The 16,200-nt window shown below is 37.6% G+C and overlaps 1 protein-coding gene across 2 annotated transcripts in view; it reads left to right on the top strand.

Moving 5' to 3' along the window:
* The window catches only part of adgb (androglobin), a 35,101-nt gene extending 19,625 nt beyond the window's left edge, over positions 1-15,476 (top strand). For both annotated transcript variants that reach the window (XM_007547517.2, XM_007547523.2), the window contains 16 exons: positions 280-447; positions 1,106-1,244; positions 1,510-1,644; positions 3,328-3,421; positions 4,441-4,572; positions 5,032-5,179; positions 5,296-5,483; positions 5,593-5,771; positions 6,720-6,793; positions 7,323-7,434; positions 10,014-10,168; positions 10,444-10,599; positions 10,722-10,806; positions 10,896-10,998; positions 14,187-14,370; positions 14,505-15,476. In XM_007547517.2, coding sequence (XP_007547579.1) covers positions 280-447; positions 1,106-1,244; positions 1,510-1,644; positions 3,328-3,421; positions 4,441-4,572; positions 5,032-5,179; positions 5,296-5,483; positions 5,593-5,771; positions 6,720-6,793; positions 7,323-7,434; positions 10,014-10,168; positions 10,444-10,599; positions 10,722-10,806; positions 10,896-10,998; positions 14,187-14,370; positions 14,505-14,657 — 2,205 coding nt within the window. In that variant the 3' untranslated portion in view covers positions 14,658-15,476. The remainder of the gene's footprint in view (positions 1-279; positions 448-1,105; positions 1,245-1,509; positions 1,645-3,327; positions 3,422-4,440; positions 4,573-5,031; positions 5,180-5,295; positions 5,484-5,592; positions 5,772-6,719; positions 6,794-7,322; positions 7,435-10,013; positions 10,169-10,443; positions 10,600-10,721; positions 10,807-10,895; positions 10,999-14,186; positions 14,371-14,504) is intronic.
* Positions 15,477-16,200: the final 724 nt, after the last annotated feature.

The following is a 16,200-nucleotide window of genomic DNA, read 5'->3' on the forward strand; positions in this document are numbered from 1 at the left end:
TTTTTTTAAACATTTACTAATATAAATACTTTCTTTTGAAATATTTTCTCTAAAACGTATTGGAATTAATTTTCTTTTAACCCCTCCAGCTTTTAAATGTGTGCAGCTGTCCATGTACTTTTCTTCACTATTGCAGATTTTTTTTTCAGTTTGCCAGCACAGTTTACAGTTTAAACTTCTTTTTTTTCCTGCTACATTTCTGCACCAATTGCATCAATTTTAGTTTTGTTTAAAAGGCAGTAGTAAATAAAAACATATACTATCGTCCTGTCTTAACAGGAAAGTGTTCGCTTCAATGAGCAGGCCTTGGTCATATTCAAAGCCTTATCCAAAGTGGTCGCTTCCTTTACTGATGACCATAAGCTCCCGTCACGCAGAAAGACCCTGGAAGTTACTTATTTCCCCCAAAGCATCTATTTTAAAACTGGGACAAGAAAGCACCAAAAGGTAACTTGCGATCATAATGTGACATGAACATAATGCCATGCAACAATGATCTTATTGTGCAGCAAATATGTATGGATGATGCAGAGAAACTTGCTGAAAGTGCTGGGCTGAACAGCTGAACTGTAAAAACGGAATTAGTGATGGGACTCTGACTGTCACAGCTATTATGAACAAGTGTCAGTTTGGTCTATGCACATTTTTGTCCTGATATTCACATAATTATCTATCTATATATGCACCTCTCTCTGTTGTTAACTTGTTATATTAAAGTTCTCCGACCTAAAAGCTCGTCTATGGTAAAGCTTTAACGTGCTTTACTAAATCACCTGTAAGGTTTTTTTATATATATACTGGAGAAAGACTGGTGTGTCAAAAATTATAAGTTGATAAAGATCTAATAGCCCTAGCAGAGAACCTGTTGAGTTTATTTCTTATATACACAAAAGTTTGTATATAAAAATAGCAGTAACAAGTCATCTTTAATTAGTAATGATTACTATGTTTAACTTTTAGCAAGCATGAGAAGTAATTGTCCAACAGTTATTGTCCTACAGGTAGTCGTTCTCATAACTATGATGTTGCAAAGTCAGTTTTTTATTTTTCACACATTTATGTATGCATTTGTTTCTTTGTGTTTGTTTGTTTACCGGAAACAAAGCTGTTTAACTTGGCAGTGTTACACATGTTTCGTGAGGCCCAGGGCAGAAAGCTGACATCACAGGAGTACTTTGCACTTCAAGCTCTTACTGCTGACCCCTCACTTTGGGCCCCTGACATAGAAGTATCACCTTCTATCCGTAGGTCTCATTTTAAAGTTGACAAATAAAATTTATACATTTGCATATGTTTATAATTCACAATTATGGCATGCTTTCTTGCAGCTTATCTTTGCAACAGCTGTTATATGTGCTATAATCTGTGGATTTACTCCTAAATCCAGATCTGCTTGAGGGGAAACCATTTCAGAATATAGCATTTGAACTGTTTTATTCTTTTTTATTTTTTTTTCATTTTCTATAATTTTAACATGTTGGTTTGTTTCTTCCATCGTCCTGTTTCTAGCAAATACAAAATGCCCTGAAGCATGGGAAGACAGGGAGCCAACAGACAAAGAAATCCAGGCAGTCACAATTCTGCAAGCTCGATTAAAAGGGTATTTGGTGCGAAGGGCACTTAAAGCCTCAAAGCCTGGTAAAGGTAAAGATAAGTATATGAGAAACGCATTTACTTTTCACCCGTTGTTAAAATTTGCCTGGTTTATTAAACTGAGCTGTGAAGCAGAAGCGCAAATAGTGCAGGACTTCCATTGTTACCAATACACCAAGACAAAGAGCTCTGTAAATGAGGAAATGGTGAAAGACATTTAGCTAGTTGCTCTCACAAAGCCCGGCAAACAAAGGTTCCGCTTCGCCACTGCTGCTCCCATCCCAACCTCAGGAAAGCACTATATATGCAGGCAGATTAACATGCCGAACTGCAAACAAAATATAATTTGTCAATTTTTGAAAAAGATAAATGAAAATAAATAAAAAATAGAATAAATTATGCATGAAAATATTTCAAAATATGTAAAAAAAAAACAAAATAATGTGGTGGCATTCTTAGGTGCACCACGCCATGCTCAGGTGCACATCAGGATGAGGCAGAAGGAAACTGTCCAACCAACAAATTTCAGATTTCAAGTTGACTACTGTACACATTGAGCCACAGTGCCGTCATATAAAAAAATCAGTTCATATCAACCCAGTTAATTGCGATACAGTGCAATCATAGTCACATTCAGTGTGGTTTGATCCCAATTAACATGTTACAATCAAAGCTAGTTGTTTCATACTATCCTTTTATAGAAAGAAGTAGAAAACAAAATATGACGTTTGATGCCTCTGTAGAATAATGAGGAAATTCTGAAGGTGACATTTGTTGTTATTTCAGTCGCCTAAGACTAGTTTTGGCAACTCCAGGTATGATATGTGTCGTTGTCGAAACAACAGTAGCTTCTATAAGGCATCACTTAAAAAAGAAAAAAGTTGACATGTAGTTGGAGTCTTCAAAACATCTAGAATACTTACATTGTTATAGAATCTGCCAGCACTGCCAGAAAAAGTTGAAGGGGGTCAAATACCATTGACCACAGCACTCACTCAGGCTTAGCTGCTTGATCTGTGTGAAACTGGACTGTCATGCTTTGGTTTTTCCTACCTCTTTCCTGTTGGCATATTTTCTCTCTACTTCTCTCTTTATATGTGAAGCAGCTTGTCCCCAAAAACCCAGACCTTACGACATTTACTTTGAAAATGTGACCACATAAGGGGGCTAGGAAATAACAGGGGAGTCTTGGATAAAACGCAGTATGAGGCATGGCACTGGCAAAAACGTAACCCGATCTTTACAGAAGTGTAAAATTCTGTCATGGATTTTGTCATGGAACCTCCACTTCACCTAACAGACGTACGGCTACCAGAACAACTAACTAAATTTCAATTTAATCTAATTGTTGTTATGCAAGTTGCCAAAAGTGGGCTTTGAAGATTTGTTCACCATTTTCTTGACCCCCCATCCATCCCAACGAACAGTTCCAATAAATGCTGGACTGTGTCATGTCATATTTACTCAATAAGATTTTGAGACTCTGGCCAATTTTAGAGCTGAATTTAAATGTCTAATTTAGCTAAATAATAATAAAAAAAAATACTTCTAAAGGGACTAAATAAAAGAAGGAAAATAGAAAAACCCACAGACTGGCAAAGTGAGTCTGATTTCCAATTTCTGTGGCCCTGCCCGAACTAGTTCATCAATAACAATGGTTTGTGTTTTTGCATAAACATCTTAATGGTGGCTGCTTTTTTTCTAGTTTTTTTTTTGTGCTCTTATGCCATGCAGGAAAAAAAGAAAACCTTCGTGCTTCCAAGATCCTTTCAGAAATGTGGCAGAAGGTTGAAGCAGATCCAGCAAAACATTCTGCCTTGCTGCTACGGTAAATAAAAGACAGATTTTTAGAATGTGAAACTGCTGTGAGGAATAGAGACACAATGATACAGGCACATCTAATTAAATTATGTTATTGAAAAGTTTATTTATTTAACTAAATTCTATAAGTAAATATTAATTTTTAATTAAAACAGATGGATGTTTTCAAGCCTCTAATTCTGTTAATTATGATGACTTTCTGCTTATGGCTTGGGAAAACATAATTGTTTTATTTCCTGGAAGATTAAATTACTTCAGACAACCAAAAATAATATCATAAAAATGTTGGATTACTGAAAAGAATGTTTAATACCTGCTTAGAGGTTGTAATTTTTAAATACACTTTTAAACTAGTTTCATCGAAACGCATACTTCAATTTACTGAGATAAGCATCAACGCTTGACTTTGATTTGGAGAGCAAATGCCAACATTAGAGAAAATATAATGTCATTCCAGCTTCAGGTTTTTTTTTTTTTTTGTGAATATTGTGTAGATTGTGTGATCATATACTTTGCCTCTGATCTACCGCATACCCAGAGTTTGCTCCCTCTCCTGGCTGTGGCAGCCTGTGGGGGCCATGCAGGGAGTATTTTCCACATTGTGTTCCATCTTTTCCCAGTGGTACCATCTGCTGTTTATACTCACCCCGTACCAATCGGCTTGCAGCGTCTGTCGAATGACCCGCTGCCTGGGGAAGTATATATGTGCACGAACACTGAAAGCTCAGTCAGTGTGTGTATGGAGGACAGAGGGGGCATTTTTTGGCTGTTGTCAACTTTTAAGCATGTGCTTGTCTTAGCTGACAGAAGCATCTACTCCACGCTGAGAGGCAACAAAACGGCATCTTCCCCTCTTCAGAGTAGCTTTTTATTCATGTGATATACTTAGTAGGTTTCATTCACTTTCTGCTAAAGTGTAAATGTTTATTTACTCTGAGAATAATGTTTAGAAATGGTGCTTAATAATAATAATAGAGCTTTCTTTGCGTTTTTAAGTATGTTCTGATTTCTGTCTTTCCTGTCCAGATACATTATTGATAATTTAGAGGAGGAAGAAGAACTGTACCCTTGTCTGCAGGATGAATTGTCAAGAATCGCCTTCGCTGATTACTCAGTCTCTTGCCAGGACACAAACCAGTCCTGGGCTTTGGTCTTCAGGTTAGAGAACAATTCTATTTTAATCGCTAGGTTTGGAAATTAAACAGTTTCCTATCAACCTTTAATACGTCTTATATGTTTGGTAACTCAAAGTCACTCTGACAAGCCACCACAATGTCAATAGAGTGAAACTTTTTTTGGTAGGCTTCATGTTATCTGCTAAAAGTGTAATTTTAGCAGATACTTTTCCACTTCCTAACTAAACCAATGTGTCCTTCTTATTTAATCCCCTCCACTCTTTAAAGTGTCCACACCAGTGGGTGTTGTCAGCCAGACCTGTTACCACTAAGCCTGATACACAAAAAGATCAATCAATCACCAAACGGTGTCAAGTCGAGCTGAAACATTGGTCAATTCTGGTTGCAAGGCAATTTCTTGTTGCATCTCTAAATTTTGTTTTTTAAAATGATTACTCAGTTGTATCTCTAGCTGACCACTTTGTTTTTGTTGTTTATATAGAGAGGTATTCATTGTTCCAAAGGAGATGCTGCTGGTGCCGATCATCTTGTCTCCAATTTCTAACTGTTGTCTGCACGTTGTTAACAACGACACGGGACAGGAAGTCGAAATGCTCAAAGTGGTGCCCCACGTTTACAAGCCCAATAAGGTCTGTGGACACAGACCTTATTGGACACAGAGATTTGTTCTACCTTCCTTCTCAAAGCACCAGAAAATATTTTGCTACATTTGCATTCTTAATTTTCTTTTGTTTTTGTTTTGTAGCTTGGTTATACGTTTGTTGCGGAGGTGGTTAAACCCGGCTTCTCTCTCAGTGATAGCAAATGGAGGATGCGGTTGATCGGCCTAAAAGAACCACTTCCAAAACTGAGCCGTGAAGTTCCCGTCAGTGCGTTCTCAGTGAAGCAATTCCAAGATTATTACATTCCGAGCGACAAAAATCTCATATGTCGGTGAGAAGACAAATTATGTTAAACTAACAGTTTCGGAAAGTATGGACAGGCCGACGGTAACGCTCCTCTGAGACTAAAAAAACTATGATTTTCTGAAAATTTCTTTCAGTTACAGTGTTCACGTGATTGCAGATGCTATGGGCACAATTCAGTTTGAAACTTCTGACCAAAACGTGTTGATACACTTGTCTGTTCTGGACAAGGAGGAGGAGATGGCCGGCATCACTGGGAGGGGCTTTGTTGTACTACCTGTATTCTTCTTCAAGGCAAACAAAGGTCAACAGCCAGGTAAGTTAAGTACTTTTTGTTAAAATCTTTTGTATTATGAGAAAAATTAATTAATTTAAGTTCTTCATGTGGCAGAAAGTAAAAAATGCCTCATAAATATATGTCTACATTTTTAATGTCTTTTGGAGAGTGTAAAGACATCACTGAATTTCTTTTGAAATTTAAATACCATAAAGTGATGGATATGAAAACACAATTTGAAAAGAGCAGTATTATGTAAAATAGATTCTTTTTTTTTTTTTTTTTTTTTTTTTTAGCTTCACAGCATGTTATAGTGATATTCCCTCATCAAAAACATACCTGGAGTGCCGCTTTGATTCTTTAATGCATGTTTGAGAAATCCTTTAATCTCCCATGGCAACCATTCAGCTGTGTAAAACGCTTGGGGGAACCTAGGACGGAGCTCTTCCTCAGAGCTGCAGCTTCCAAGCTTCTGCCTCGTAGAACAGCCCTCCCCTGTGACTCTTCCACTCGGCTCCTTCAGACTAGCCAACAGCAATTAGCAAACACCTTATGAAACTGCACATTTGCTGAGCTCATTATATTGGCTACTTCTTAGAGCCGTGGTGTTAAAAACGTTACTAAAAGGTTAATAGATGAACAACATTGTGATGACTTCCTGAAGGCAGAGCGTTAAAGAACTGTCCTTTCTTAAAGAGACAGAGGCCCAATTTCAAGGTGTTAAATTACAAAGTCAAATTTCTTTTGGGTTATATTTGAAATCTATAATTTTTATAACAACTGAAGGTAACATAGTTACTTGATTGTGCTATTCACTATTCACCCAACCAATTAAAATTAATTATGTCACAACTGCAAATCAACTAACTATGTGTGTGGCCCCATTTTTAAAAAATTTCTGTCACCCTGGAGACCCATACTTATTGAATGAGCATGTTGTTAAGGTTTTTACTTCAGATATAAACTGATGTGAATTTTGTTTTACAGAACCCAGGAAGGACAGGCGACAAAGCTTAGATGTTATAAGTGAAAGATCAGACCTGCCCTCTGACTCCATCCCGGTACAAAGACTTTCTATGCTTGTCCCTCTCACCTAGTTAGTTTCTGCCTGTCCATATCGGTTTTGCGTCCTGCATACGGATTTGTAAGCAGGCTTGATTTACATTCACCCACACATGCACTATAGTGCCAAAAGTATTAAAACAGTTTTGCTAAAAGTGTATGCCTGTACAAATAGAATTTTTTTTTCCCCTCTAGTGGAGAAAAAGAAAAAAAAAAAACGTGTGTTGAAGTTTTGAAACGTTTTTTTTTTTTTCTTTTCCCTTTCATACTCATGATTTAATGTTAACGAAGCAGGTCTTTGTTTTTGCTCGCTGTGTGCTTTAGTCAAAACACGGAATAGCTAAAGCTATGTCTTGCGCTTTAAAACACCTTTTCCACTGTATCATAAGTAAGGCTTATTGGCTTCATGCTTATTCTGCTGTATGCTGCATGTGTATGCATCGTTTTTGTACTGTGTGAATTTCTTTGTTTATATATATTGCATTGCTACATTTTTTACGTGAATCTTTGCTTATTTGTGTTTCCCAGGACCATAAGTATGTGGTGCAAGCAGAGATGCTCTGTAAGAGCTGGCATTTGGATGAAACCCAGCTGGATTTTGTCCATATGCTACAAGAAATGAAGAAGAATGAAATCAGAGGTACGTACCATATAAAACTACATAGATGCCACAACAAACAGCTATTCTCAATACCCCCTAGGAAAGCTAGAACAGCAAGTCACTCAAGTGAATCTTGATCTGAACTCGCAGCTCTTAGTATGCATTCCACATGACTCATCTACCCCACTGATACATGTATGCCTATAATAGGCAATCAAACCGTTTTCCTTTTGTCTTTGCAGCATTTAGGCCTCGGGTTCTAAATGTTTTTTTTTTGTTTTGTTTTGTTTTTTCTCATCATCATTGCTCTTGTACATCTCATTCTTTGTTTTGAAGTGTTATTGATACTCAAGAAGCAGTGTTGGAGCTTAGGCATTTCCAGGCTTCCAGTGGCCAGAAGCCGGTAATTACAAGTCTAATGCAAACCAGATGAACACAGCAAATCAAAGAGATATCTGCTTAGCCCATTTATTATTGACTGTTGAAGCAATCTTAGTTTCTTGGCTCTGGGTTTCTAATTTTAACCATTAGATCAGATCAGTTGGAAAGAAAGAAAAATAAAAAAAAAAGAAATTGATTTAAATTTTATAGAACCCTTTGAACAGTTTGAAGAAAATTCATTGACTGCAGCTGTGTTGCTGTCAAACAGATCAGCATGGGAAGAGTATGCATGATTGTCTGTAGAAAAAGGCCAATTTGTTGTCATTGAATCCTAACTGCTTTTGTTACTCTTAACAATTTTGCTTCTATTACAGTTGAAATGAGATATTCACATACACTTAATAAGATACACACTTTTTTTTTTAGGTATGTTAGAAATTATTCTAGAATAATTATGCCGTCTTGGTAAATACAGAAAAAAAAATACCCCTTTAAAGTTATACATTTACATAAATTTTGTTTGATTTTAGTAGAATTGCCTTTAAATTGTTTGAAGTCAGAAATTTGGGGTATTGTCCCACATGGTTTACACAATTGTTTGCTAGAATTTTTTTGCTCGCATTTCCTCCAAGATCAGGTGTAACTATATTAGGTTTGTAGGCTGTTTTTTTTTTTTTTTTTTTTTTTTTTTTACACCACGATTTGCAAGTTTCCACCTTTTTTCTCCGAATATTTAAGATCTCTGTCCCTTAATGCATTACAAACAGGTTATGAAACTATTACTTCTCCTAACAAACATAAAACTTGACAAGTTTTGTCTGAATAAACGTCAGATAAAATGTAAGGTGGGAAAGATAGTAGTTTCCTAAAGTCTGTGCAGACATCTGATTTCACTCATTTAGACAATGGATGGGTGTTAGGGTTAGATCAAATGAATGCATTTGTACCACCTCTTAACTCAGCTATTTTGTCTCAAAATAAGCAAAATATGATAGCATATTGCAATATTATATCCCTTATAAAATATAAAATATTTTTTTATGTATAAGAAATTCATACCCCAAAACTAATATCAACCCAACTTAAAATGTATCATCACAATTTCTTGGTTCTTTGATTTAAATTGCTAAATGATTGGACACAATGTCACTATTATTATCCATCCTATCAAGAATGTTAAGCATGTTGTCGCTGCTTTTGTTCGTATGTCTGTGGAGGGGTCAGTCCTCAAAAACCTCCTGTGTTCTTCAGATAATTTTGTAGAAATGGGTCAATGGGATGTCAAATGAAGTTGGCTCTTGCCCCCTGGTGCCCAGGGAAATATCCAAGCAGAAGACTGGATTAATTTCACCCAGTTTAACTCTGTCTCAGTGGTGGGACTGTGCCCTTGATCATGCTCCCATCACGCTACGCAAATACACATGCAGTGCATGCCACGCCAAGCTTTTAAGCCTAATTTACAAGTTGTCCAACATGATGCAATTAAAACACTGCACTGCAAGTGTTTTGGCATATGCATAGTATTATGGGTGAATTATATGTTCTTTATTTCTCCATTAAAGCAGTTATCCACCAACACTTATTTGTTGTGAGGACTATGGAATTTTTACCATGAAAACATAATTTTAGCTAAAACTAATGTTTTAACAAACCCAATGTTATATTTATTTTTGCAACAATGCACATATATATTTAGATACAATAAGAACAGCAAGTTTCTGCATCCACAGGGGAATCTATCAAAGTGCTTCAGAGAGAATGGCAAGAAGTTAGCTAAATGATGTTACAATACTAGGATTCACTGCATTGACACTTAGAAGTCTGTTGGTTTTAGCTTTTGAAGTGCAACAGTGCCATCTAGCATACATGTGACTGCACAACACATGCACTTCTTGCCACACTTAGTCAATCTCCATTACTTGTTTAAACAAGGCTGAAAAACAATTTTTATTTGGAAATGGACATGACTTCTTTTTAAATGCTGCTGCTTTTTTTCATCTTAGAATATCTAATTGAAAAAGATCAAGTAAAATTTGCAGAATGTAAAAATAACAGTCCAACACTGAATTAAAAGGGTTTGCAAACCAGCTCACCATGTTGTAAAATATTTCTATTTTCTGAAGTCCTGAAGCATTTTCTTGAACTGTTTGTATTTAAGAGCATGTTCAAATGACATGAGGCAAAATAAAAAAAATAAATAAATAAAACAATGCTTTCCTACTATCTTTAACATTCAGTGTTCAAGCCTGGAGATGCTAAGTCTTTGTCCAGAATCGGCACACCAGGCCACAACGGTACCAAGACTGAAACACCAAAAATGAGCCGAAAAGTTGAAGCTGAGAGGCACAGAGGAAGGTCTACTGTCTCCATAGCGGTTTCCAAGCAAGAATCGGTAATGTATCACAAAAGTACAGTGACAGAAGACGGTAAGCCAACAAAACAGGTGCAATGCAGGCCAGATCATATTTATTCATTTTAAGTCTGCGAGGTAGAAGAAGGTCGTCTGGCAACTGTTACTGTCCAACTTAATTATTAGTAATATAACCAGAATGAATTTCTAATTTAAAAAGCATCACAAGTAGCAGAACAACGACCTTCAGCTTGTGCTTGTTGAGGTGAGCATGATCTTTTATCATCTTGTTTATGTGTGTGTGCGCCTCTGCACAGAACCTGGACCTGACTAAGGCAAATTACACACTGCGTGTCGCCGCTGACCACACCAACCCGGAGTGTATTGAAGTAAAGAGAGACACAGAGAGAATTGACCAGATTAAATCCATGAAAAAAGCCTGGGAAATGACTGATCCAGGGCGTTTTGAAAAGGTAGCCCAGTTAACCCAGAGAGAGATTTCAAATCCAGTGGTAGTTTAATCCCTACCACAAATGAAAATACATTTTGATGCATTATTTGCTCATACATACATGATCTTGTTCTGTTGTCGTAGGCTTCTCAGTCCCGCCTCCAGTTCCTCAAACAAATTAAGCAACTGGAAGGTGGTCATCATATTCCACCTGAAACCCAGGCCCATGGTATTATTCTACAAAGACTTAAAATCATGTATTTAGCTTTTTTTTTTTGTCTTTTATCTTTTTAAATACAATAATTTCATCCTTTGCAGATCCACTCAGTTCTGATCATGTTACCCAGCCCAGTACAACCAGCAGTGAAGTGACCAGCCCGGCCATGCCAGATTTGTACACAAAGTTCAGTCATTTGTTCAGGTCTGCCTTCGCTCTTTTTTTGCTACTTAATTTCACAGAGGGGATATTTTGTGTTTGAACACTGATGTTTCAGGTTACATAATGCATTGTAGAAACATGCATTTTTGTGACCACAGAGTGGATTTAAAAAGCTACCCGAAAAACTTTTGGAGTAATTTCCCTTAAGTGAACTTAGCTCTTATTAGTGCAGTGAAGAAAGATGTCCCTTGACTTTTCCACATCTTGAAAGGGCAGTGCATCCTGTCCAGAGGGCAAGTTTTGAATAATTGTTTATGAATCAACTAAAGAGTGGTGGCTGTTCACACAGCTTGGTCCTAGCTTTGCTGCCTTTCCATATTTACGACTGTGTGGTTAGTCTCAACCTTTAAATAACACCTTAAATTAGATGAATATTGCCGTTAGTCATTGTCAGTATTTTTAAAGTCTTCACCTGAGTTCCCGCTGGATCTCCCACATGCCTTCTTTTATTCCCTCTCTCCTCCTCTCCCATTGTCCATCCCGCTGCAGGACAAATGAGATAATATTTGGGTCTGTTAATTAGAGAGCTATTTCCGAGCCCCAACGAGTTCGTTACTCCGAAGAGATGTGGCCTTTTGTTATGTCACCTTTCGTATCCTCTTGTGACACTTGCATGTGTGTGTTACTATGTCCAGGCATGTATGACTGCAGACACCTTATCCAGCAATTTTAGAAAAGATAATGATCCAAAGCAATGGTCTGTCGGAGGCACCGGTTGAAACCAGCGGTTCACTAGTTTCTTACATATTTGTGCAACAGGACGGTGTGTTGCACTTATTCTGACTTGCACAATTTCTCACACAGTAACAAAGATACAAGAAGGCTATTGCTCATTAACTGTGTGTTAACCTTTGCTGACTTTCTCCTCCCCTCAGGCAAAAATAGCCATTTGCACTGGGAAAACATGTATAGAGCGCTCAATAAATTTGATGTGACGATACTAGGATGTAACTGAAGCCATTAAGATGTTCTGTTATTTTAGTAATTTGAACAATTCAAAGTAAATTAAATCAAGTAAAATGCAGCCCATGTATTGCTAAAAGCCGACCATGTATTGCTTTTGCTGTACATCTCTGTATTTAAAAAGACATGGTTTAATTTTATGTACCCAGCTACTAGTGAGTATTGTGTTCTAACTTTTTCTCACAAGTATTTTTTTATTTTATTTACCTCCATAACTTTAATTGGGTTTCCTAATTTTTCACAACTGTAAGTCAGCCACTAAATCATAGATATAATGATTTGTTGGTGTGTGTGTGTGTGTGTGTGTGTGTCTGTGTGTGTCTGTGTTTTTCTTTTCTCCTGTTGTTTTGATTCTGTGATTTAGCACCACCTTCCCTCAGTTCCCTGCTCAGCATCTTCCTCAGCTGTTCGGCATCTCCCTGATAATAACTGGTTTCCACGTCTCTAAACACACTTCCTGTGTGTTTAATGTCTCTTTTTCTTTTCTGCTGCCCTGCCTGCATCTACCTGTATGCGTTGTCCTAAGGAAATCTTTGAAATTCACAGTGTTGCTCCTGTGATCTTACTTGCACTTTTTTCCTCCTTGAACACACTATTGTGACAGAAAAGCCATCAACCACAGCTGACACAACGTGTCTGTATAATTAGCTAATTTGCACTTATTTTTTTCCCCTTTCAAATCTTCAGTCTGTCCCTTTCATATTAATGCTCCTTGTCACTTCTTATTTGCAGATGGATATATGATTCCACACCTTTTCCAAATTCTGTAAATAAGGATCTATAAATATGCTAATGTAACTCAGCTGCATATCTGCCTACCAATAGAAGACTTCCTATCCCCCTTGCTTTGCAACTCTAAATTGCATGGAGCTTAGTGCAACTGGAAGTTTTGTTAATGTTTGCACTTTTTGTTGCACTGCACAAAATTAAAAACACACATTTCGATAACCATTTCAGTCCAGCTAAAACTGGCTTTTGTTTCCTTTAATGACTTTAAAAATTCGACACCTGAACCTTGAGACACTATACGAGACATATCAGTCACACGCTGATGCAACAGAAATTACCCGAATGACACTTAAATATGGCAACAATGACCCACTATTCAGACACTGTGCCTGCACTAATGAAAATGCACTGACCTTTGCATGGTGAATGCCTGGAGCAGCTCCAATTGGTGGCAGTTCCACTAAATTTCCCATAGACTCATAGGATTGTTATTCACAGCTGGTCAATTGATCTTTAATCATGCAAAAATAAATGAATAAATAAAAAAAAAATAACTTCAGAGTCAGGGCTGCACAGTGGGCTGCAGTTGGTAGAGCTGTTGCCTTGCAGCAAGAAGGTTCTGGGTTCGATTCTGGGTTCGAGTACCTGGTCTTTCTGCATGGAGTTTACATGTTCTCCCTGTGCATGCATGGGTTTTCTCCGGGTACTCCGGTTTCCTCCCACAGTCCAAAAACATGTCGGGTTAATTGGCCTCTCCAAATTGCTCCCAGGTGGGAGTGTGTGTGCATGGTTGTTTGTCTCTGTGTTGCCCTGCGACAGACTGGCAACCTGTCCAGGGTGTACCCCCACCTTTTGCCCGGAACGTTAGCTGGAGATAGGTACCAGCACCCCTCCCGACCCCACTGAGGGACAAGGGTGTAAAGAAAATCGATGGATAACTTCAAAGTCTTTTTATTCTCTGAAAGTTCCACAATCTTGATCCAAATAGCATGCACTATACAAAGCAAAAGCAAAACATATTTTAACGCTTCATGATTCCAGGATTAGATGCATATAAAATAATTTTTGATATGTCAAAATAGAAAATGGTGACTTGATGTCCGTACCACATGGACATAAAGTGCACAGCCTTGATTGCATCTACAGAGCCACATATAAAACTCCAGGCGTGTCGGATTTGGTCCCCAGACCTCGAGTTTGACCCATGATGTAGAGAAAACAATTGTACAATTTGAACTTTCTTAGACAGATCAATCTCTGACATGAAGCCTCTGGAGTTGGACAATGCTACAATAGAAAAGGTTTTGCCGTGCACTGTTAATGAATAAATTTGATCCAAAATGTGCTACTTACTCATGAGTGTCCATTCTGGAAGGAGACCTCTCCGAAAGATGTTGAAACGTTAACGCGACTGTAAATTGTGATGCACACATACGTGCTTGCAAATGTGTTTAACAAGGCTTTGTGTTTGGATGCAGACAGCAGAAAGATTTTCCAGAGCTATTGGACTCGCGGGGAGAGGAGGAAAGGGAGGAGAAGCTCTACGAAAAGATCCACAGCTACCGGGTGGCCCGTGAAAGCATGATGGAGCGCTACATGCAGCACATGATGGAACAATATCAGCTGAAGAAGTGTCACGTCGAGACGTATGAGAAAGTGCTGGTCAGTGAAACTAATGAAAGCGTCGTCTGTAATTGTTTGGAAAAAAAAACCCCCAAAAAACAATGAGCTAAGTTCGCTACATCTGACACTGGTTTGACATCATTTGTTTCTCTCTGCTTTCGTTTTGCGTGTAGGAGACCAGTGAGAAATTATCCGAGGATTACAAAGAATTTTGCAACCGTCTGATAACGTGGGTAAAGGAGCACGAAGAGAAACCAGCTCAGGAGGAGGCTGAGGTGCCGCCTCCACCCCCTCCTTCATCCAAGAAAGGCAAGAAGAAGAAATAATCAGTGACTTTGATCTTCAATCTCAGTTCACCTCAACACGTTTGCTGAAGAATCTTAATTTTATTTGTTGTCTGTTCTTTATGGCACAGTGCCAAACTACAGGTTTGGCTGCATAAATTCAAAGTTGTTTGTCCATATATACTGTTTTATGACTTTACTTAAACTGCATTGTGCAGTTGTTTATGGATGTTTGTTATGTTATCCAGGTGCAGCGATTGGATTATCATTGGAAAGTGAATTTATTTGAATAATTCAACTCAAAAAGTGGAACTTTTATTACACAAATTATTAGAAATTCAGTTAAATCTGGTTGCTATAGCTTGCCGGTAATGAAAACCTTCAAAAATTGTTTATTATAAAATGTAATTTTTTGATAAAGAAATGTTGGCCTACTGAGTATATGCACCTAACATGTGGATGGATTTAGCTGTTTTTTTATTAGTGCAACGATGTACGTCAGCATCAAGGTGTTCATCCTGTGCCTCTGCTGGGATATTAAGGAAGTCCAGGAGACTCTGCAGTGACCTTCAACTCGTCTGTATCGGTGGGTCTGGTGTCTCTCGTTTTCATTTCTTCCTCCAGACTTCGAGAACCGTAATTTTTCAGGTTTTCATTAGCTGTAGGCTTTATCCATCCAAATTCACCGTCTAAAATTATGCTGCATTTATGAGTTTCACGTTTTTGAACGGAGTTGCTGAACTAAATTAACTTTTCAGTTATATTTTTATTCGTCTTCAAGTTTTTAATTGTAACAACATATTTACTTTTTTCCGCTTACATTTCATAAGTTGGCATAAATAAAGTTTATAATGCATAATTCTAATGTTTTCCTACCCAAATCGTCTTCATCTCTTGTTCTGGATTTTTTCATGAATGATATTTGGTGAAATAACCTACTGGTATCCAAGAATGACATAGTTTTATCACAAGTAATAAGAATTATAGTTTTTTAAAATTCTAAAATACAAATTATTTTTACATTACATTGCCATGTCTGGTGAAGATTGTTAAACCTCACTTTCATTTACAGACAGAAAAAAAAGAAAAGCTGTTGGTAACTTTGATTTCTTCTTTGGCTCCGCTTGTTTTTCTTTGAGTCTACCAGAATGCCTAGTGTGTCTATCAGATTCGGCTAATCTTTTGTTTGGATGAAGGTCATTGTATTGACTGTCTGACTCGAGTCTTGTCGAATACAGCAGACCTCCCCACAAGCTGAGTGCCACTGATTGATTGGTCAGTAGATAAACTGTAGTCTCTCCGAAACCCGCTGCAGTCACTTTCTGCAAGATAATGTCAGGCTTGAGGAAAAATGTAGCAGAGAAAACCTCAGGGTGAATGTGTTGCATTTTCAAACCCTGATGAAGGTATTCATACCCCTAAGACTTTAAAATTTTGGAAGACTAAAACCATAAACGTCAAAGTGGTCCATCGTTAGAAAGTGGAAGGAACATCGTCCCTATATGGATCAATAGATTGCATGTTCATCTTTAACTGCAAATGCAGATGGAAGAATTTTGGGGTTTGTGTCTGCTGGTTTTAGACT

Source organism: Poecilia formosa, unplaced genomic scaffold (assembly GCF_000485575.1).
Source record: "Poecilia formosa unplaced genomic scaffold, Poecilia_formosa-5.1.2 Scaffold1, whole genome shotgun sequence".
Classification (NCBI taxonomy): Eukaryota; Metazoa; Chordata; class Actinopteri; order Cyprinodontiformes; family Poeciliidae; genus Poecilia; species Poecilia formosa.